This window comes from Sciurus carolinensis, chromosome 13, assembly GCF_902686445.1.
Source record: "Sciurus carolinensis chromosome 13, mSciCar1.2, whole genome shotgun sequence".
Lineage (NCBI taxonomy): Eukaryota > Metazoa > Chordata > Mammalia > Rodentia > Sciuridae > Sciurus > Sciurus carolinensis.
In genome coordinates this window covers 56934276-56957020 of record NC_062225.1, presented here as the reverse complement: position 1 = coordinate 56957020, position 22745 = coordinate 56934276, and the positions used below count along the sequence as shown (strand labels likewise).

General features: G+C 35.9%; 1 protein-coding gene across 1 annotated transcript in view; it reads right to left on the bottom strand.

The window, feature by feature from the left end:
* Positions 1-22745, bottom strand: part of Srbd1 (S1 RNA binding domain 1) — a 237839-nt gene that overhangs the window by 184051 nt on the left and 31043 nt on the right. Inside the window, exons 6-9 of the mRNA XM_047522685.1 lie at positions 13508-13625; positions 12022-12160; positions 6848-6944; positions 5064-5199 (exon numbers count right to left, since the gene is read on the bottom strand). Coding sequence (XP_047378641.1) covers positions 5064-5199; positions 6848-6944; positions 12022-12160; positions 13508-13625 — 490 coding nt within the window. The remainder of the gene's footprint in view (positions 1-5063; positions 5200-6847; positions 6945-12021; positions 12161-13507; positions 13626-22745) is intronic.

Here is a 22745-nt window from a genome sequence, read left to right as displayed (position 1 = left end):
ATAACTCTGAGATCTAAAAAAATTTTTCAACCAGAACACCACCCACAGAAGAAGGAAGCTGCATAATTTCCATAGAGAGCACTTTTAACTCACCTGCTTACACCCCCAACTCTGGGGCTCAGCAGGGCATTGAGGATAACAGCCCACATCCCACACTCCTGGGCCAGGTTCCTGGTATCAAAGGAAGCAATATGGACCTTCTCAAATACTTGTGATTTTGTGTTTTAATCAGTTTGCATTGATTTAAAGTTTTGCTTTGTTTCACCTATCTTAGCACTTACCCAGAGCAGAAGTAGCTTTCTAGGGATTCATTGTCAAAATGCTTTTTTTTTTTTTAATTTTGTTTTTGTTTTTGTAGTGCTGGGGATCAAACTCAATTGAGGTCTACCACTAAGCTATACCCCCAGTCCTGTTAAAAGTATTTAAAGATAGGGGTTTAGTTTCATTTTACTGCATATGGATTTCCAGTTTTCCCAGCACCATTTGTTGAACAGGCTATCTTTTCTCCATTGTATGTTTTTGGCACCTTTGTCTAGTATGAGAAAACTGTATTTATGAGGGTTTTTCTCTGTGCCTTCTATTCAGTACCATTGGTCTGTCTATTTTGGTGCCAATACCATGCTGTTTTTGTTACTATTGCTTTGTAGTTTAGTTTAAGTTCTGGTATTGCGATACCCCCTACTTCACTCTTCCTGCTAAGGATTACTTTAGCTATTCTGGGTCTCTTAGTCTTCCAAATGAATTTCATGATTGCTTTCTCTACTTCTATGAGGTACATCGTAAGGATTTTAATTGGAATTGCATTGAATTTCTATAGCACTTTTGGTAGTATGGCCATTTGGACAAAATTAATTCTGCCTATCCAAGAACATGGGAGATGTTTCCATCTTCTAAGGTTTTCTTTAATTTCTTTCTTTAGTGTTCCGTAGTTTTCATTGTAGAGGTCTTCCACCTCTTTTGATAGATTGATTCCCAAATATTTTATTTATTTTGAGGCTATTGTGAATGGGGTAGTTTTCCTAATTTCTCTTTCAGAGGATTCCTCACTTATGAATAAAAATGCATTAGATTTATGAGTGTTGATTTTATATCCTGCTACTTTGCTGAATTCATTTGAGTTCTAGAAGTCACTCTGCACAAAACTCAACTCGAAATGGATCAATGACCTAGGAATTAGACCAGAGATTCTGCACCTAATAGAATAAAAAGTATGGCCAAATCTTCATCATGTCAGCTTAAGACCCGACTTCCTTAACATGATTCCCAAAGCACAAGAAATAAAAGCAGGAATCAATAACTGGGATAGATTCAAACTCAAAAGCTTTTTCTCAGCAAAGGAAACAATCAACAATGTGAAGAGAGAGCCTACAGAGTGGGAGAAAATCTTTGCCACATGCACTTCAGATAGAGCACTAATCTCCAGAATTTATAAAGAACTCAAAAAACTTTATATCAAGTTTACAAATAACCCAGTCAACAAGTGGGCAAAGGAAATGAGCAGACACTTCACAGAAGATCTGCAAGCAATAAACAGATATATGAAAAAATGTTCAACATCTCTAGTAATAAGAGAATTGCAAATAATAACTACCCTAAGATTTCACCTCACCCCAATTAGATTGTCTACTATCAAGAATACAAGCAACAATAGGTGTTGGTGAGGATGTGGGAAAAAAGGTGCACTCATACATTGCTGATGGGGTTGCAAATTAGTGCAGCCATTCTGGAAAGCAGTGTGGAGATTCCTTAGAAAACTTGGAATGGACCCACCATTTGACCCAACTATCCCAGTCCTTGGCCTATATCCAAAGGACTTAAAATCAGTATAGTACAGTGACACAGCTACACCAATGTTGATAGCAACTCAATTCACAATAGCTAGACTGTGGAACCAACCTAGATGCCCTTCAATACATGAATGGATAAAGAAACTGTGGGATATACAGACAATGGAATACTACTCAGCCATAAAGAAGAATAGTATTATGGCATTTGCAGGTAAATGGATGAAGCTGGAGAATATCATGCTAAGTGAAATAAGCCAATCCCAAAAAACCAAAGGCCAAATGATTTCTCTGATAAGTGGATGATGATACATAATGGGGAGGAGAGGCAAGAATGGAGGAAGGATGGATTGTATAGAGGAAAATGAGGGGTGGGGAGGGGGCACAGGGAAGGAAGAATAATAGAATGAGACAACCATAATTACCCTATGTACATGCATGATTACACAGTGTGACTCTACTTCATGTTCAACCAGAGAAATAAAAGTTGTACCCCATTTGTGTACAATGAATGAAAAATTTTTTAAAAAGTATTTAAAGGCAAATGTCATTAAAAAAAAAAAACAATGAATCAAACACCATTACCCTATGTAAATGTAAGATTACACAAATGGTATGCCTTTACTTCATGTACAAACAGAGAAATAAGTTGTACCCCATTTGTTAACAATAAAAAAAAAAAGGCAAATGTCTTGGCCACAGTCATTGTGGCTATGGCAACCAATAGACAGACCAACAATAAATAAATAAAATAAAATAAACAGTGAAGAAAGAGACCAGGAAATGAGATATTTCGGGGGGAAAGTTCTTTTAAAAATTCATGTGTATACCAGGGACTCTAGTAGGGACCTCCATACCTATGGCTGGAAACATGCTCTAATAAACCTTAAGCTTTCATCTCTAACTGACTTTGGGCTCCATGCAAACAGCAAGCAAAGGCTAAGACAATAAGGCAGAGTTGCTAATGGCCTCTCTATATTTTGAAGAAGTGCCCCAACACAGAACCAATCTACAAAGGCTGAATTTGAAAAAAATTTGTTTGTTTTTCACTCTATGCTTTTAAGGAAATCTCTGGCAAATAGCTAGCTATTTACTAAGCTAATGGAAAAGAGACTTCAGAGATCAAACATGAAAAAGAGCATAGAGATTTACAAAAATAATTCAGAAAAGTCACTAAAACAAATAACAACCCACAACCAGCAGCAACAACATTGGGAAAGTAAAAGAACATGATTTCCAAAGTTGCCAAGTTATATAAAGAAACAAGAAAACAGGAAAAAAAGAAACTGGAAAAAAAAGTACCTGAGGAAGCTGAGACACTGGCCTTACTAAACTAAGGTTTTAAATCAACTATGTTAAATATGCTCAGATTTGGAGGAAACCATGGACAGAGACCTAAAGGAACCCAAGAGAATGATATCTTCACTATACAGACTAACAATAAAGAGTAAGACATTTTAAAAAGGAACCAAATAGAAATTGTAGAGCTGAAAAGCACAATGACTAAAATGAAATATTCATTAGGGGGGTTCAACATCAAATTTGAGCTAGCAGAAATCAAGTCATCAAAGTTGAAGATAAGAAACTTGAGTTTACACAGTTTGAGAAGAGAGGGAAAAAAAGGAAGAAAAGAAATTAACAGAGCTCCTGTGGGACACACATAAAGCATTACATTAAATAATTTAAGTCCCACAAGTGGGGAGAAAGAGGCCAAGAATAAAGACCAGAAGTATATCAATTTTGATTTTAAAAAATTAGTATTTATATCTGAGAATCACAATGAACTACAGATAGAATAAACTAAGAGACCCCTAAGGCACATTACAATCAAAATTTCAAAAGATAAAAGCAAAGAATCTTGAATGGAGAGAAAGAAGTGACTTGGCTCAGTAAGATTAGCAGCTGACAGCTCATTAAAAATTATGAAGGGGCCAGGCATAGTGGCATATGTCTATAATCCCAGGGGCTTGGGAGGCTAAAACAGAAGGATCGAAAGTTCAAAGCCAGCCTCAACAACTTAGTGAGGCCCTATGCAACCTAGCAAGACCCTGTCTCAAAATAAAAATAAAAGGTAGGGGTGGAGCTGGGGATGTGGTTCTGTGGCCACTGAGCACCCCTGGGTTTAATCCCTAGTACAGAAAGTAAAATAAATAAATAAATAAAAATAAGCATAGAAGGCATACCACAAGCTGGTGGATGAAATATCCAAAGTTATAAAAGAAAAAACTATCATTTAGGAATTCTATATACAGAAAAATTATCCTTCAGAAATAAAGAAAATGTTTAATGGGTATAGAGTTTCAGTTCTGCAAGAAGAAAAAGTTCTGAGTTGTAGAACAATGTGAATATATTAAACATTACTTATTCTTAAAATGATAAAGATGGTACATTTTATGCTATGTGTATTTTACTGCAGTTAAATAAAAGTTAATAAAAGAAGAACTTAAGACATCCCAGATAAACAAAGACTAAGTATGAAGGGGCCAATAGACCTGCCCTACATAAAATATTACTGGGGGGGCCTTAGGGATGGAATGAAAAGACACTAGACAGTAACTCAAAGCCAAATGAAGAAATAAAGAACATGGTTAAGGTAACTACATAGGTAAATATAAAAGCCAGTACTATTATATTTTTGATCTCTAACTCCTCTTTTTTTCCCCTGTATTATTATTATTATTATTATTATTATTATTTTTTGTGGTGCTGGGGATCGAACCCAGGGCCTTGTGCATGCAAGGCAAGCACTCTACCAACTGAGCTATCTCCCCAGCCCTCCCCTGTATTATTTTTAAATCACATTCTTCAATGTACACATGCATTCCTAAATGACTACATTTAGAAAAAGAAATTAGTGAACTGGAAAATAAAATCAGAAAACTGAGTGACAATGACTATAGCTCGTACAACTAAACGAGCTCTCTCACACTTTATTCTAAATGAGACATCTCTGATGTATATTTCATGTGGAAAAGATCTGGAAGTGAGCATATGGAGAATCAGGGTCTAACATGAAAGATCACCAGACAGAAAGCAAGATACCTACGTTGTTATACTGTCAGCTTTGCTAAAAATTCTCAGTGTCACTAACATTTCTAAGGTCTTTAGTTTCCCATTTGTGAAATCAGGGGAATATGATGATATTTTATAAAAATTGCATATGAAGAAAAAATAAACCAGATGACATAAAACTATTTAAATCCTTAGTAAGTAAAGGAGCAGGCAAGTCCAGAGCACTATCATTACTGGCATCAGCACACACAAGCATTCCTTACTCACCTGATGATGTTGGATGTTTCTTATGTTGCATGAAAAGTTCTGGTAGAGCTGAAACTTATCAACATCTTTCTCATTTACCTTTTTTGAGGACACTTTTGCCAGAGATGACTGGATACAAATGTATCTATTTTGGCACCTGCTCAGGTACACAAATGTTCAAAAAACAAGCAGTAATTAATATTTTATTTACTTATTTAGGTACTGGGATTGAACCCAGGGTGCTATACCACTGAATTACATTGCTAGCCATTTTTATTATTAATTTTGACAGTCTTGCTAAGTTGCTGAGGTTAGCCTCAAACTTGTGATCCTCCTGCCTCAGCCTCCCAAGTTGCTGGAATTACAAGCATGTACCCAGCTAATACATACTTCAGAGAACAAAAATAAGTTACACAGAAATAAGGACAGCAAAAAAGTTAAGCCATTATCAAGTGAAATTTGTTTAATGATGTCCAATTATGAAAACAATAGTATTATTAACCCATAAAAAGGACTCTTTGCCTACCATGCTAGTATATGTCCTACAGAACTGTTTATGTATCAACCCAATACCCCCCAAAATGCCTAAATGAGTTCAAATACCATTTACAGTTATACAAGAGTCCAAAACTATCCACATGAATCAGACCAACAACTCTAGTCTAAATACCACCCTTCTCTAACAATTCAATTAGGCAGTCACTGTCAATTAAAAGCTAAAAAGAAAGGAAACAAAAGGATGTACCAGAATAGATTCCAATAACAATTTATAAAACTGAGCCAAACTTCAGTAGCATAATTACTTACAAAAACACATTTTTAATCCAATCACTTCTACTTCAACTCACTCCTGCTGTGGACACTGAGAAAACAGAAAAGTTCTTTCCCTTGTATTAACAAAATCCCTGATGCAATAGCAATCAACTGGTTCATCCCCTTGCCTCTCTCTGCACAGCCATACAGCTGGAGGTATGGAGGGACACAGAGCAAAAGCAGATCTCTGGCAGAAACCTACTGTTTCTTTTAACACATAGCAGAAAAAGAACAACGGGGTACAAAAAAATAGGGTTTTAAGGGCTGGAGTTGTAGCTCAGTGGTGAAGCGCTTACCTAGCACATGTGAAGCACTATAGTCAATTCTCAGCACCACATTAAAAAATAAATAAATAAAATAAAGATCCATCACTAAAATTTTTTTAAAAGAGGGTTTTAAATTAATGTCTTTTTAAAAATGAAGCTTAAAATCCATGAGCCCAAGTAGGTCTAGCAAAGAGCTTTAATCTCATAAATGCAGACTGTGATGCAAGCAATGGATAAGCTGCTCTCCCCAGAAGCTAAAATTCACTGAGGTCAGTTCTTTTATCCACACCTCATATCACACATTCCCAAGAAAACCCAATTGCCAGTAAACACCATTAATCAACTATTATAAAATTAAGGATATACATCACAATTAACATGTTTAAAAAAGCAATGCTACCCACTCTAAATAAGCACAAATCTCTAGTATATATTATGTAATTCCGTGGTTTATAAACTGTGTTCTTCAGAGTCCTCCACTGAGGTGCCTCAATGTAAGGAGATGATTAGGCAAAGTTCCAGGCTCCCTGCCCAGAATTCAATTAAAACAACTTTTCTTTTATCTGTTCTATGTATTAAGGTTCTGTTGTTTGAATAAAGGAATCTGCTACTAGGGAAAAAAAAAGTCTGAAGCAGTTTTTAATGAACACTGGTGTTAGTACTAACCATGTGACCCTTAACAGCAAAAGCCCACAAAGCAGAAAACTCTGTGAAAGAGTTACTCACAATTTCCGAATGAAATCAAGCGTGTCTTTGTCTTTAGCAATCATGTCTGCTAAAATATGCTGCACTCCTGTTTCAATATCCTGGAGCACTGACAGCCCTTTAGGTGAAGGGTAAGAGGGAGATCAAAAACACAAAGTGTAACAGTTGTTTTTAAAGCCTGCAATTATCACATTAAATTAAATCCTGGTCAAAATAAAATCTTAAATTAACAAATTTAAGACAGAAAGAGGGGCTGGGGTTGTGTCTCAGTGAGTGCTTGCCTAGCATGTGTGAGGCACTGGGTTTGATTCTTAGAATCACATATAAATAAATGAATAAAATAAAGGTCTATCAACATCTAAAGAAATTCTTTAAGAAAGAAAGATATCATAACAGTGACTAGCTTCCATATGCAACAAAAAAGAGTTGCCCAAAGCAATAATGTAGGGCCTTTCCATAATGTATAGCCTAATGGTGAAAAAGCAGGTTTGGGGACAGCTGCCTGGTCTGTTCCTTGTTCTAACACCAATTGTGGAACTCTGGAAAAGTTCCTTGACTTCTCTACCTCAAGTTTCCTATAAAAATAATAGTATCGCTTTCATGAAGTAATTGCAAAAATTAAATATGATGGTAAATATGTATTAAGAGTCATATCCCAAGGTTCACAATTTTTTCAATTGTTAAAAAATACTCTTCCTTACAAGCAATTTTATTACTATTCCCATTTTGGATCATGAAACATTTATTCACATTTTCAATGACCCAGCTGAATTTCTCAAATCTCACAAACACAAAACAAAGCTTAGTGCAGGTGTTCATCTTCAAAATTAAATTGCCTCTCAATGATGCACTATGTTCTCTCCAAGTGCTTTTGTACTTGTAAATTTGCTAATTTACAGCACTCAGTCTTATATATCATGGTCCCTGTGAAATGAAACTATGCAGACAGATGTCATTTGCATTGCTTTCTTTCATTTCCTTTGTCTTTATTGTTCTATTTGCATTAAAAGCTTTTTGGTGGTGGTGGTGGTGTTTTACACTAAGGCCTGAATTATACAGCATTGAGTATCTTGTTCATGTATGTTTTTCTGTGAGCATAGTTTTAATGAGAAAGAGGTACAAAAGCCAAAGAGAATAGGAAAACAGACTTATTATGACATAACTAATAAAGAAAAATGCCTTATTGTTATTGTTATATTATGATAGTTAATATAGTTATGGTAGTAATGGTAACTACTGAAGTAACTGTATTTAAAGAAACTAAAAGAGAAATAAAACCATTGAAATTAATAGGAATTCTATTTACATTTGAAGAGAATTTCTCTATGAAGAAATTTTCAGAAATGAATTAGCTTTACAAGGTGGAAGATTATATGTAAAAGACCTAGAACAGCTCTGACATAGTAAGCACTCAATAAATGCTTGCTCTTGGGTTAGCTATCTCCCTACATTGGCCTTCATCTAAGAAAACCATTCTCTATGCACTACTTCCAGGATATCCAAACCACCTTAGAGTGTCATTACACAAAAGTCTTATGAGAACACCAGGGTAATGAGTCAGTAAAGATGAACTCTACAATGATGCACAGAACAGAAAGAAGAAATTAAACACTTTGCTATAACGAAGAGCCTTTGAAAAGACCCTATCACATTGGGGGAATATGGTTAGAGAACCTTATGTAATTAATGAACCTTTCATAATTAAAATCACATTAGAGCTCTAGCATAATGTTTTGTGAAGTCGTCTGAAGACCTGAAAATAAAATCATACTTATTAGTACTTGTTAAAAATATAGATTTCAGGGGCTGGGGATATAGCTCAGTTGGTAGAGTGCTTGCCTCGCAAGCACAAGGCCCTGGGTTCAATCCCCAGCACCGCAAAAAAAAAAAAAAATACAGATTTCAGACTGGGGTGTTACTCAGTGGTAGAGCACCTGTCCAGCATGCACAAAGCTCTAGGTTCAATACACGCATACACGCAGGCGCACACACGCCCTGAGACTATGGGATTGTGTCGTTTCACAGAGCATCCCAAATGATTCTGAAACTCACTAGACTTTTAAAAACCACTGCCAGGGAGTTACCTTGAGCTACCTCTACAGCACTGGTTCTCAGTGGGAGGTAGAAATTATCAGAATCATTTGAAAAGATCTTTCAAATCACATACCCCTCTCAATCCAGAAAATAATTGAAAAAAGAGTCGTGTGTTTTGAAAAAGTTCTTTCTCCAATCAAAGAGAATTGATTTTTGGAGATCTAATACAGCCAAGGACAACAGGAGTTCCTAAAGTTTAGCCTTTCAGTGAAAGCAGGAGGAAATAAGTCCACAGAATCAGAAAATTCTATCCCTCTCATTATAATGAAATCTTTCTAGCCACAGACTCTCCAGACCTCCACATATGAAACAAAAATTAAAAAGTCAACATTTCATTTCTCTTTTACTACACTTAAGCCACCTCTTCTTACATACAACAAAACAATCAGCTACTCCTTGTGTACAATATGAGGATCCCCTAGGACAGAGTTCATCTGCAGCATAGAATAGCTTTTGATTCCAACCAAATCTTGTTAGTCTGTGGCAAGCAAGAAGTGTCTTGCACTGAAGAAAAAAATGTGAAATATTCAATTTCTTAAATATTTCTTGAGGAATAATGAAAATACTTCTTAGAAAAACGGTAATTAAGAATGATCATGTGGTACCTGTACAGCAAAAACAGTGAAGGGGCAGTGAGACAGGAAAAAATTATAAATTTTTTAAAAGCAGTACCTGGTTTCTTTAGAATTAATTATCACTCTATACTTGTGATCAGGATGAAAGAATAAAGCAAACAGAAAATCCTGGTATGCTGCAAGTACTACTGTAACTACATTGGCTCTGAACTACTCATACAAGTGATCAGAAGTATCACTACCTGGTATTCATTATCATGTATTCCAGGAGCTACACCACATATGACAATCAGGAGACAGGGCTATTAAAAACCTACCCAATAGGGACTCAGTATATGTGAGAACTAAGGAGACCTTTATTTCAAAGGGGGTGGGAAGAAGAAGGAAAAGAAACCAATCATAAGAAGAAAATAGGCAATATATCTTCGTGCATGTAACATGTCAAAAGCTCCAACATTCCATTACATTACATTTCTTGATGGGCACACTGTGATTAACCTTAAGGTTTGGCTATATGGCCTCAGCTATTATTAAAATATTAAATATTGCAACCATTTGAAAAATTTAACTTTAAATACATGTTAAAAAAATTAAAACAATTTGAATTTTACTCATTTCAAAGCATCTCCAAATTCAAATAATACTATTCTGCTTTTCCTTTTCATTATGGTCTTTTTCCAAAAATATTAAGATAACTGTGTATGAACAACAGCTGTATTTTACAAACACACATACTCAATAAATCACAAATATGGATTATTTAAAATTAAAAACAGTTTATGGTATGCTATTATTCTCTACAGATAAATACATAAGCGTGGATTTTGTTATCAGAGGCTGCCCCCTACAGACATTTATGTCTCCCATCCTAAAGAATCAACAAAAGGCCAAAAAACTACAGTGGAGATGGGGGCATATAGCTCAAAGTTGCAGTTATTTGCAGTTAGGTAAGCTGACTAAACCTTGAGATCCAATGTATAAAATGAAAATTAGTTAACAATATTATGTACTGGAAATTTACTAAGAGAATAGACTTCAGGTGTCCTTATCACAAAAGAACAAAAAAGGCAATTGTGAAATAAAGAATATATTAATTTGATTATCAAACACAGTACTGTTTTACTATAGTAATCATTTAACTAGGTGCATATATATACATATATATGGGTATATGTTTGTGTATGTGTGTGTGTGTGTGTGTATTTCAAAATATCTTTGAGACAGGCGTGATGGCACACACCTGTAATCCCAACTACTAGGGAGGCTGAAGAAGGAGAATCACAAGTTCAAGGTGAATCTTCAAATTAATGAGACCCTTTCCCAAAATTTTCAAGAAATAGGGATACAGCTCAGTAGAGTGCCCATGGAATCAATCTCTAGTACCACAAAGCAAACAACAACAAAAAATCACATTGTATACCTTATACACATAAAATTCTTAAAAAACATACACATTTTTTAAAAAATAGGAATCACCAGAATATCAATCTCCCACTCAATCGAAAAAACAATCCTGGTAAAAAACTATTCTTAATCTCAGTTTCATTTTGACAATAAAACCAATGAACCTTGACAGGAATCAACTATCAGTTTCTTTGGATTTCTCTTCAAAATACCTCTTCTTTACTCTGTCCTTCTCATCCAAAGAACAGGAAGATTTACTGGGAAGTAAATTTCAGAAAAAGATACTTTATTTCTTAGAAAGTAGAAGTGTGGGAGTGTGGCTTCAATTTATACTTCATGTATGTCACAAGTGTTGAAATTCTTTATAAAGAGGAGGTCTGAGTTATATAATTAAACAAACTGTTAGAAACAGTAAAAAATGTAAAAGACAAAGTAAGAGAATCTTTAAATTTTCAGGGTATAAAGGGATTTCTTTAAAAAAAGGGAAAAAAAGCAGTTATCATAAAAAAATAATAACCACAAAACTGAGACTTTCTTTTTTACCAAGAGATGACATAAAAGAAAGTCAAAAGACAAGTCACAAACTGAGAAAAGATTTGGAACACACATTAAGTAAAAAAGATTATCTAAAAAATACTTAACAAATTCGTAAGAAGAAGAGAAACAACAAAAGGGCTGGGGATATAGCTCAGTTGGTAGAGTGCCTGCCTCGCAAGCACAAGGCCCTGGGTTCAATCCCCAGCACCACACACACACACAAAAAAAACAACAACAAAAAAGAAAAATGGGCAAAAGACTAGAACAGGTACTTCAAAAAAAAGGAAAGGTAGGGGCTGGGGAGATAGCTCAGTCGGTAGAGTGTTTGCCTTGTAAGCACAAGGCTCTGGGTTCGATCCCAGCACCCAAAAAAAAAAAAAAAAAAAAAAAGGAAAGGTAAATGGCTAAGCAACAGGTCTATAAGGATCTGTTTCATTAGAATCATTTAGTCTTTACATGCTATAATATTCCTTTGTATGGTCATTACTTAATGACAGCATTTTTTCACATAAGTTTTTGAAATTAAAAAAAAAAGAAGAAGAAGAAAGGAAGGCAACAGGGCTGAACTCTTTATAAAGCTAGTACCTTTAATATCAGGTCTAATGTAAGACAGCAGATTGAGCTCCCCAGGCTTCTCCAGCAGTGTCCAGGCTGCTCCTTCCAATCCTAACTGCTTTGCTCTTTGGGCTTTGGTGCCTTTGCTCCCAGTTTTATAGGGAGCAGACTAGGAAAAAAATAAAAAGGCAGAAAACACTTAGGATTCAGTTTTAAAAAGCAAAAGCTAAAATTAAGATGCAAAATAGAGGACACACTAAGAATTCTGAAGATATCCTTTTCTCAACGCTTTCCCCTGCCTTCAGAGATAAAGTCATACTAATTAGCTAATACTTATGAAGATGGTGTGTGTCTTATCTTATTCTTTATTATACTTTTATATAAGCTTAATTCATTATTTCTTTAGTTTTACTTATCTTAATAATTGCCTATACTGCAAGGTCCTCGTTTCAACTCAAGCAAGCTACTCTAAAAGTTGTCTGCTTAAGATGCATATACTTAATCCACATTCATTCCTAAATCCACCACTATTAGCTTCTAGAAAAGAAGCACCTTACTGAAAATGGTATCACAAAAATCCATAATGATCCCCTAATTATATAGTTTTCAGTCCTTATCTCGCCAAACCTCTTTGCTACACTTACCTATTGATTGTTACCCTCCTTCTAAAACTCTTTTCCCTACCTACCGCATTCCATGTACCATCACCTCTAGATTCTTCCCATAATTCTCTGACCATTTTTTCCTTGTCTCTTTAGGTTCTCCCTTCCTCACTTTAAAAACTGATGTTGCCCAGTGGTTCGTTCTGACCTGCTTACCCACTTTAGTAAGTTCTTCCACTCTCACAGTTTCTAATACAACCCTCCCACAGTATCCATGAGGGACTGGTTTCAGGCACACCCTTCCCTTCCCACTGAATACCAAAATTTGATGATGCTCAGGTCTCTTCTATAAAATGGTAAAACATTTTCATATAATCTATGCATATCATCCTATGTACTTTAAATCATCTTGAGATTATTCATAACATCTAAAACAATGTAGATATATGTAAACAGTTGTTATATTGTATTGTTTTGGGAATACTAACAAAAAATCTGTACTTGTTCAATATAGACACAATAATTTTCAAATATTTTTGACCAACAGTTGGTTGAACACATGGATGTGGGACACACAAATAAATAACTGAAGGGTCAACTATATAGAACGACACTCATGTCTAGGTATCCAGTTCAGCCCTCTTCCTTAAGCTTCACATCACTGACCTACTCTTCTTTCACTCAGCGGGGAATTCCTTGAAGGTAAGGACTGTACATTATCCATATCTGTAAACCCAAGTGCCTAACACAAAAAAGTATTCCATAAATATTTATTGAACAAAGGGCAAGTATTTTGATGAATTGAATAATGATGGCTAATAACTTTAGCTCTTTATGTCTTGGTCTTCAATTATAAAAAGTCCCAAATCATAATATATTCAGGTATTACATTAAAGATAAAAAGAGTTCCTTACCACGTGTTCTAGTTCTTCAAATGTTTTACAGTTCAGCAAGGCTTTTAATAAGCACTCAGACATCTTCCCCTCCTTCTTAATTTTCTGGATTGTACTATGAACCTTCTTTGCAACAGCCCTGAAAATAAAAACTTTTGTAATACACAAGACCTGTATATTAACACTTTCCTTTTGAGGCTATCTCAAAAAGTTGCAGGTAAAAAGAATCTTTTTCATCTGATTCATTTGAGAATAATTTGCCCCCCTACACACTTTAGTGTGTTATTTCCTATTAAAAAAATCTACAAAATCACAAAACAATCTTTAATACCAAGTAATTAATACTGATGCATTATCATCATCCAGTACTCAGACCTGAGACCACATTCAAAGTTTCATCAAATGTGTCAACAAAGTCCTTTAGTAGGATGCAGTGTCACACACCTATAACCCCATCTACTTGGAAGGCAGAGGCAGGAGGATCACAAGTTCAAGGCCAGCCTCAGCAACTTAGCAAGACCCTGTCTCAGAATAAAAACAAAAAATAAGGGCTGGGAATGTAGCTCAGTGGTAGAGCACTCATGGGGTTCAATCCCTAGTACCATAATAATGATAATAATAATAATAATAATGTTTTTTATAGTATATTCACTTCATAATTACAAGTTCCACATATCCAGTTTCCTTCAAAATGAAATAGTATTTTGGGCTTTCCTTGATTTTCAAAGTCTTAAAACTTTGAAATGCTACAGGCAAGTTATTTTGTATAATGTCCCAAAGCTTGGATTCCTCTGGTGTTTCTGTATAGTTATATTCAGGTGGTGCCTCCCTATGGGAACAGCTTAAAAGTGACTCTGGTCCTTCACCACTCCCATTAGGTGGCAAGTAATTTTGATTTGTCCCACTACTAATTAACTTTGATCATTTGATTAAGGTGCTGTCTGTGGGTTTCTCCACGATATACAGGTACTCTTTATTTCCTTTGCAATTAATATTTTGTGGAGAGGTACTTTGAGACTATGTAATTATCCGATTCCTCATTAGGCTTTCTACTAACTCACTGATTTATTTATATCACTCTAGATGTGGTTTCTTTTTTATTTAGTTGCTATAATCAATTGATATTATTTATTTTAATGCTCACATTGTCCCAAATTTGACCAGAAGTAATCCCTTCAAGCTAGCTGCTATATCCTTTTGACATGTCCCCACCATTGTTTGAGTCCCAAGATATTCTTATTCTCTGCTACAAGATATTCCAGGCTCATCATTTACATTCTCTGCCCCAGCCCTGGAATCAGAAGAACAGCACGTAGAAACCAAGTTACAGGTATTAGGTGTGCTCACTGCAAAGGAAGTATTATTACTCAAGATGGGCACACATAGCACCCACAACTGGTTTCTAAATACCATTTACCACTAAAGAGAAACCGGATTTCATGTAGAAAAGCTTATTCCAGGAACCAACATACAGGAATCAATTTATAAATTAAAGCAAGGAAGGAGAGGGCATAGTAGTTTCCCCCACTTTACAATGTTTTTCTCTGATATACAATTCTTTTTTAAAATTTTTTTTTTAGTTTTAGATGTACACAATACTTTCCTTTATTTTTTTATATTGATTTTTATGTGGTGCTGAGGATCAAATCCAGAGCCTCACACATGCCAGGCAAGCACTCTACCATTGAGCCACAACCCAGCCCCTCGATTCTTATATATAATGGTTCTCACTCTATTTCATTCCCTATTTCTATTTATAGGCTCTGCTCAATAAGGGTATTATTAGAATCATGGGCAAATGTTTGCAACAATGATTAAAAACAATTGATAGAAAAGAAAATTAAATCTACTTGTATTTTAAAAAATACTTAAGAATAATGTCAAGACAACAAACTAATCGCCAACCGCCAGTGGAGCGCCAGCTGCCTGCTGTTGTCTGGAAGTTCACTGTCACAGTACCTGCAGGTTTGATTAAAGGTGGCTGCCGCCATTTTGAAACAACAGCCAGGCTCCATAGAACCCCTGGCCGGAATGACTGAGCCCCTTCACCAGGATCCCTCAGCCCGACCTACCACTCCCTGCCTCTGGGGCCCTCACATCGACTGACTGCTCCCTGCCGCCAGGACCCCAAGACCAACTGACTGTGCCCTATCACCAGGACCCCAGACCGACTGATTGCACCCGGCCTCCAGGATCCCACAACCACACCAAACACACCCAACCACCAGGACCCCTGCCTGACAACCACACCCCGCCTCCAGGACCTCCAGCTGACCACATCCACAACCCAAGCTGCAGGTCCCCATTTGCCAACACATTTGGAAGCCAGAGCGGCCATCTTGGATAATCCTAGAAGTCGTACCTCCGATCTTTAGGTGGGGCAAATCCCATCCTGAGACGCCTGCTGGAGACTAGAAGCTCATTGTCAGGTACCTCTCATGCACCATTTTTATTTCTTTACTTTTCTTGCTCTCTTTTCCTTTTGTATACCTTTTCCCTCAGAGTATCTTTCTCCGTTATTGCATGCTAACATCCAATTTCTTTTGATTGTACTCTCACCCTTTCTATTATCTAGAACTTCTGTATATTCTTTTCTTTCCCATTAACAGCTACATACTACATCCCTCTGCATCCTCTTTGTCCTCCATTAGAAACTGCAGACCTTATTGCAAATCTGTTTGTTATACAGAAGATAATACTTGAACTCATTCTGTTTATTATGACAATATTGTTATCATCCTTATAGGGGCTATTTGGTCTAGGATTGCACAGTGTCTGAAGTGGGCACTGCTAATATTGATCTCCCCTTAAAGAAAAGGTTTTGGAAGCCTAGAGGGCCACTATAAGCCTATAAGGGGGAATCTGCAATACCCCAGATCTGCACTGCTAGAGGGGAAGATACATGAGCAACATGAAAAGACAAGGGAAGAAAATGATCCAAACAAATCTAGATTCTATATTAATAGAATCCAATGACAGTATGGTAGAAGAAATGTCAGAAAAGGACTTCAGATCATACATGATTAAGATGATTCGTGAAGCAAAGGATGAGATAAGAGAGCAAATGCAGGCAATGAATGATAATACCAATAAGCTGAAAGAGCAACCGCAGGAAGCAAAAGATCATTTCAACAAAGAGATAGAGATTCTCAAAAAAAAAACAAACGGAAATCCTGGAAATGAAGGAAACAATAAACCAAATAAAAAACTCAATGGAAAGTATCACCAAAAGACTAGACCACTTGGAAGACAGAACCTCAGACAATGAAGACAAAATATTTAATCTTGAAAATCAAGTTGCCCAAACAGAGAAGATGGTAACAAATCATGAACAGAATCTCCAAGAACTATGGGACATCATAAAAAGACCAAATTTAAGAATTATTGGGATTGAGGAAGGCACAGAGATACAAACCAAAGGAATGAACAACCTATTCAATGAAATAATATCAGAAAATTTCTCAAACCCGAAGAATGAAATGGAAAATCAAATACAAGAGGCTTACAGAACACCAAATGCACAGAATCACAACAGATCCAAACCAAGGCACATTATAATGAAAATGCCTAACATTCAAAATAAAAGTAGGATTTTGAAGGCCATGAGAGAAAAGCTTCAGATTACAGATAGGGGGAAACCAATACAGATAGCAGCAGACTTCTCAACCCAGACTCTAAAAGCTAGAAGGGCCTGGAACAGCATATTTCAAGCTCTGAAAGAACATGGTTGCCAACCAAGAATCCTATACCCAGCAAAACTAACCTTCAGATTTCAAGATGAAATCAAATCCTTCCATGATAAACAAAAGTTAAAAGAATTTACAAATAGAAAGCTGGCGCTACAGAATGTTCTCAACAAAATATTCCATGAGGAGGAAATGAAAGACAACAATGGAGGTCAGCAAAGGGAGGAAATACCTTAGAGAAAAACCCACTCAAAGGAGAAACCAAGTCAACTTAAAAACCAAAAATAAGCCCAAATGACTGGTAATACAAATCATATCTCAATAATAACCCTGAATGTTAATGGCCTAAACTCATCAATCAAAAGACATACACTGGCAGAATGGATTAAAAAGAAAGACCCAACAATATGCTGCCTGCAAGAGACTCATCTCACAGAAAAAGACATCCACAGACGAAAGGTGAAAGGATGGGAAAAAACCTACCATGCACATGCACTCAGTAAAAAAGCGGGGGTGTCCATCCTTATATCAATAAAGTGGACTTCAAGTCAAAGTTAGTCAGAAGGGATAACGAAGGACATTTCATACTGCTTAAGGGAACCATAAATCAGGAAGACATAATAATAGCAAACATTTATGCCCCAAACAACAGTGCATCCCTGTACATCGAACAAATCCCTCTCAATTTCAGGAATCAAATAGACCACAACAAAATAATTCTGAGTGACTTTAACACACTGCTGTCACCACTAGATATATCTTCCAAACAAAAACCAAACAAAGAAACCATAGAACTCAATAACACAATCAATAACCTAGACTTAATTGACATATATAGAATATTCCATCAACAACCGAATTCACTTTCTTCTCAGCAGCACATGGAATCTTCTCCAAAATAGATCACATGTTATGCCACAAAGCAGCCCTTAGTAAATGCACAAAAAAAGAGATACTGCCTTGTGTTCTATTAGATCATAATGGACTGAGTAGAAATCAATGACAAAATAAAAAACAGAAATTACTCCAACACCTGGAGACTAAATAATATGCTACTGAATGAAACATGGACAACAGAAAACATCAGGGAGGAGATGAAAAAATTCTTAGAGGTCAATGAGAACGACAATACAACATATCAAAATCTCTGGGACACTATGAAAGCGGTACTAAGAGGAAAATGCATTGCATGGAGCACATTCCAGAAAAGAATGAAAAGTCAACAACTAAATGACCTAACATTACAGCTCAAAGCCCTAGAAAAAGAAGAACAGAATAACAGCAAAAGTAGTAGAAGACAGGAAATAATTAAAATCAGAGCTGAAATCAATGAAATTGAAACAAAAGAAACTTCAAAAAATTGACAAAACAAAAAGTTGGTTCTTTGAAAAAGTAAACAAAATAGACAAACCCTTAGCCACACTAACAAAGAGAAGGAGAGAGAAGACTCAAATTACTAAAATTCGTGATGAAAAAGGAAATATCACGACAGACACCACTGAGATACAGAACATAATGAGAAGCTACTTTGAAAATCTGTATTCCAACAAAATAGAAACTATCAAAGACATTGACAAATTTCTAGAGACATATGCTCCTCCCAAGCTGAACCAGGAAGATATACACAATTAAAACAGATCAATATCAAGCAATGAAATAGAAGAAGCCATTAAAAACCTACCATCCAAGAAAAGCCCAGGACCACACAGATTCTCAGCTGAGTTCTACAAGACCTTCAAAGAAGAACTCATTCCAATACGTCTCAAAGTATTCCAGGAAATAGAAAAGGAGGGTACCCTACCAAACTCATTCTATGAAGCTAATATCACCCTCATACCCAAACCGGGAAAAGACACATCAAGGAAAGAAAATTTTAGACCAATATCCTTGATAAATATAGATGCAAAGATCCTTAACAAAATACTGGCAAACCGTATCCAAAAACATATTAAGAAAATTGTGCACCATGATCAAGTGGGGTTCATCCCCAGAATGCAAGGATGGTTTAACATCCGTAAATCAATAAACGTAATCCATCATGTCAATAGACTTAAGGATAAGAATCATATGGTTATTTCAATTGACGCAGAAAAAGCGTTCGACAAAATACAACACCGCTTCATGCTCAAAACACTAGAAAAAATAGGGATAGTAGGAACATACCTGAACATTGCAAAGGCTATTTATGCTAAGCCCATGGCCAACATCATTCTTAATGGAGAAAAACTGAAAGCATTCCCTTTAAAAATCGGAATAAGTCAGGGATGTCCTCTTTTACCACTTCTATTCAACATTGTTCTCAAAACTCTAGCCAGAGCAATTAGACAAACTAAAGAAATTAAAGGGATACGAATAGGAAAAGAGGAACTTAAGCTGTCACTATTTGCGGATGACATGATTCTATATTAAGAGGATCCAAAAAACTCCTCCAGAAAACTTCTAGACCTCATCAATGAATTCAGCAAAATAGCAGGCTATAAAATCAACATGCATAAATCTAAAGCATTTTTATACACAAGCAATGAAACATCTGAAAGGGAAGTGAGGAAAACAACTCCATTTGCAATAGCCTCAAAAAAAATAAAGTACTTGGGAATCAATCTAACCAAAGAGGTAAAAGATCTCTACAATGAAAACTACAAAACATTGAAGAAAGAAATTGAGGAAGACCTTAGAAGATGGAAAGATCTCCCATGTTCTTGGATAGGCAGAATTAATATTGTCAAAATTACCATACTACCAAAAGTGCTATACAGATTCAGTGCAATTCCAATTAAAATCCCAATGATGTACCTTACAGAAATAGAGCAAGCAATCATGAAATTCATCTGGAAGAATAAAAAACCCAGAATAGTTAAAGCAATCCTTACAGGAAGAGTAAAACAGGGGGTATCGCAAATACCAGAACTTCAACTATACTACAAAGCAACAGTAACAAAAACGGCATGGTATTGGTACCAAAATAGACAGAAAGATCAATGGTACAGAATAGAGGACACGGACACAAACCCAAATAAATACAATTTTCTCATACTAGACAAAGGGGACAAAAATATGCAATGGAGAAAAGATAGCCTCTTCAACAAATGGTGCTGGGAAAACTGGAAATCCATACGCAGCAGAATGAAACTAAACCCCTATCTCTCACCCTGTACAAAACTCAACTCAAAATGGATCGAGGACCTTGGAATCAGACCAGAGACCCTTCATCTTATAGAAGAAAAAGTAGGTCCAAATCTTCAACATGTCGGCTTAGGATCAGACTTCCTTAACAGGACTCCCATAGCACAAGAAATAAAAGCAAGAATCAATAACTGGGATAGATTCAAACTAAATAGCTTTCTCTCAGCAAAGGAAACTATCAGCAATGTGAAGAGAGAGCCTACAGAGTGGGAGAAAATCTTTGCCAATCATACTTCAGAAAAAGCACTATTTTCCAGAATCTATAAAGAACTCAAAAAACTCTACACCAAGAATACAAATAATCCAATCGACAAATGGGCTAACAAAATGAACAAACACTTCACAGAAGAAGATCTACAAGCAATCAACAGATATATGAAAAAATGTTCAACATCTCTAGTAATAAGAGAAATGCAAATCAAAACTACCCTAAGATTCCATCTCACCCCAATCAGAATGGCAATTATCAAGAATACAAGCAACAATAGGTATTGGCGAGGATGTGGGGAAAAAGGTACACTCATACATTGCTGGTGGGGATGCAAATTAGTGCAGCCACTCTGGAAAGCAGTGTGGAGATTCCTTAGAAAACTTGGAATGGAACCACCATTTGACCCAGCTACCCCACTCCTTGGCCTATACCCAATGGACTTAAAATCAGCATATTACAGAGATACAGCCACATCAATGTTTATAACTGCTCAATTCACAATAGCCAGATTGTGGAACCAACCTAGATGTCCTTCAATTGATGAATGTATAAAGAAACTGTGATATATATATATATATATATATATATATATATATATATATACACACCACACACACACAATGGAATATTACTCAGCTATGAAGAATAATAAAATTATGGCATTTGCAGGCAAATGGATGAAACTGGAGAATATCATGCTAAGTGAGATAAGCCAATCTCAAAAAACCAAAGGACAAATGATCTCGCTGATAAGCAGATGATGACACATAACGGGGGGTGGGCAGGGGGCAAGAATGGAGGAAGGAGGGACTCTACAGAGGAATAACAGGGTGGGAGGGGTGGGTGGGAAGGAAAAAAATAACAATGAATCAAACACCATTACCCTATGCAGATGTATGATTACACAAAGGTATGCCTTTACTTCATGTACAAACAGAAACAACATATATCCCATTTGTTTACAATAAAAATAAATTTAAAAAAAGAATATTGTCAATTAAAAGAAAAATATGAAAAATATGCAATCTTAAATTACAACTTGTATGTCTTTTATAATCCTGATAACCCAAGACATTGTCAAGGTCAAAAGGCTATCAGGGTCATTTAGACAAAGGGCCAATATCCTGCTGGCCTGCATATGAGGAAGAGAAAAAAACCCAGGAAACTTTTCTTACTATCCAGATCTACACTACTTAATTCCCTTTCTAACAGCCATTCATACTAAGAAATATTTTACCTCGCGAGCCAGTACATACACAGAACAAGGTTTCATGAAACAACCTTTACCATATAAACTGCACCCTATGTTTTCTATTTTATTTTTTAAATGGGATGAATTATTGGCTTCACTTCTCATGTTAGGTAGTAATTAACAGGTTGAAAATCAATATTCTAGTTAGAGAAAATGCTGCGCTTAAGTATGGAAATTCCTCAGAAAACGTGGAATGGAACACCACCACTTGACCCAGTTATCCCATTCCTCAGCATATACCCAAAGCCCTTAAAATCAGCATACTAGTGTGATACAGTCATATCAATGTTCATAGCAGCTCAATTCACAATAGCTAAGCTATGGAAACAACCTAGGTGCCTTTCAAAGATGAATGGATAAAGAAAATGTGGTACTACACACGATGCAATATTACTCAACCTTAAAGAATAAAATTATGGCTTTTGCAGGTAAATGGATGGAACTAGAGACTGCCATGCTAAGTGAAATAAGCCAATCCCAAAAAACCAGAGGCCAAATGTTTTCTCTGATATGTGGATGTTGATCCACAAGGGAGAGGGTGGTAAGGGAACAGTGGAGGAACTTTCGTTTATTACCTTAGGTACAGAAATGATCACACAAATGGTATGACTCTACATCATGTACAAATAGAGAAATGAAAAGTTATACTCCATTCATATACAATGAATCAAAATGCATTGTGCTGTCATATATAACTAATTAGGACAAATAAAAAAATTAAAAATAAATACATTCTGCTATCATATATAATTAAAAAAAACAACTAAAAAAGAAAAAGAAAATGCCAAACTTAAGAAACAGTAGAGACCATACATCTCATTAACAAAAAGAAATATCTATGCAATGGAAAAAGACCTTCTAAGTCTCAAAGTTTCCACTTATGTCAAGGAATATACCTTGAGTAATAGTCAATGTATTACTCTATTA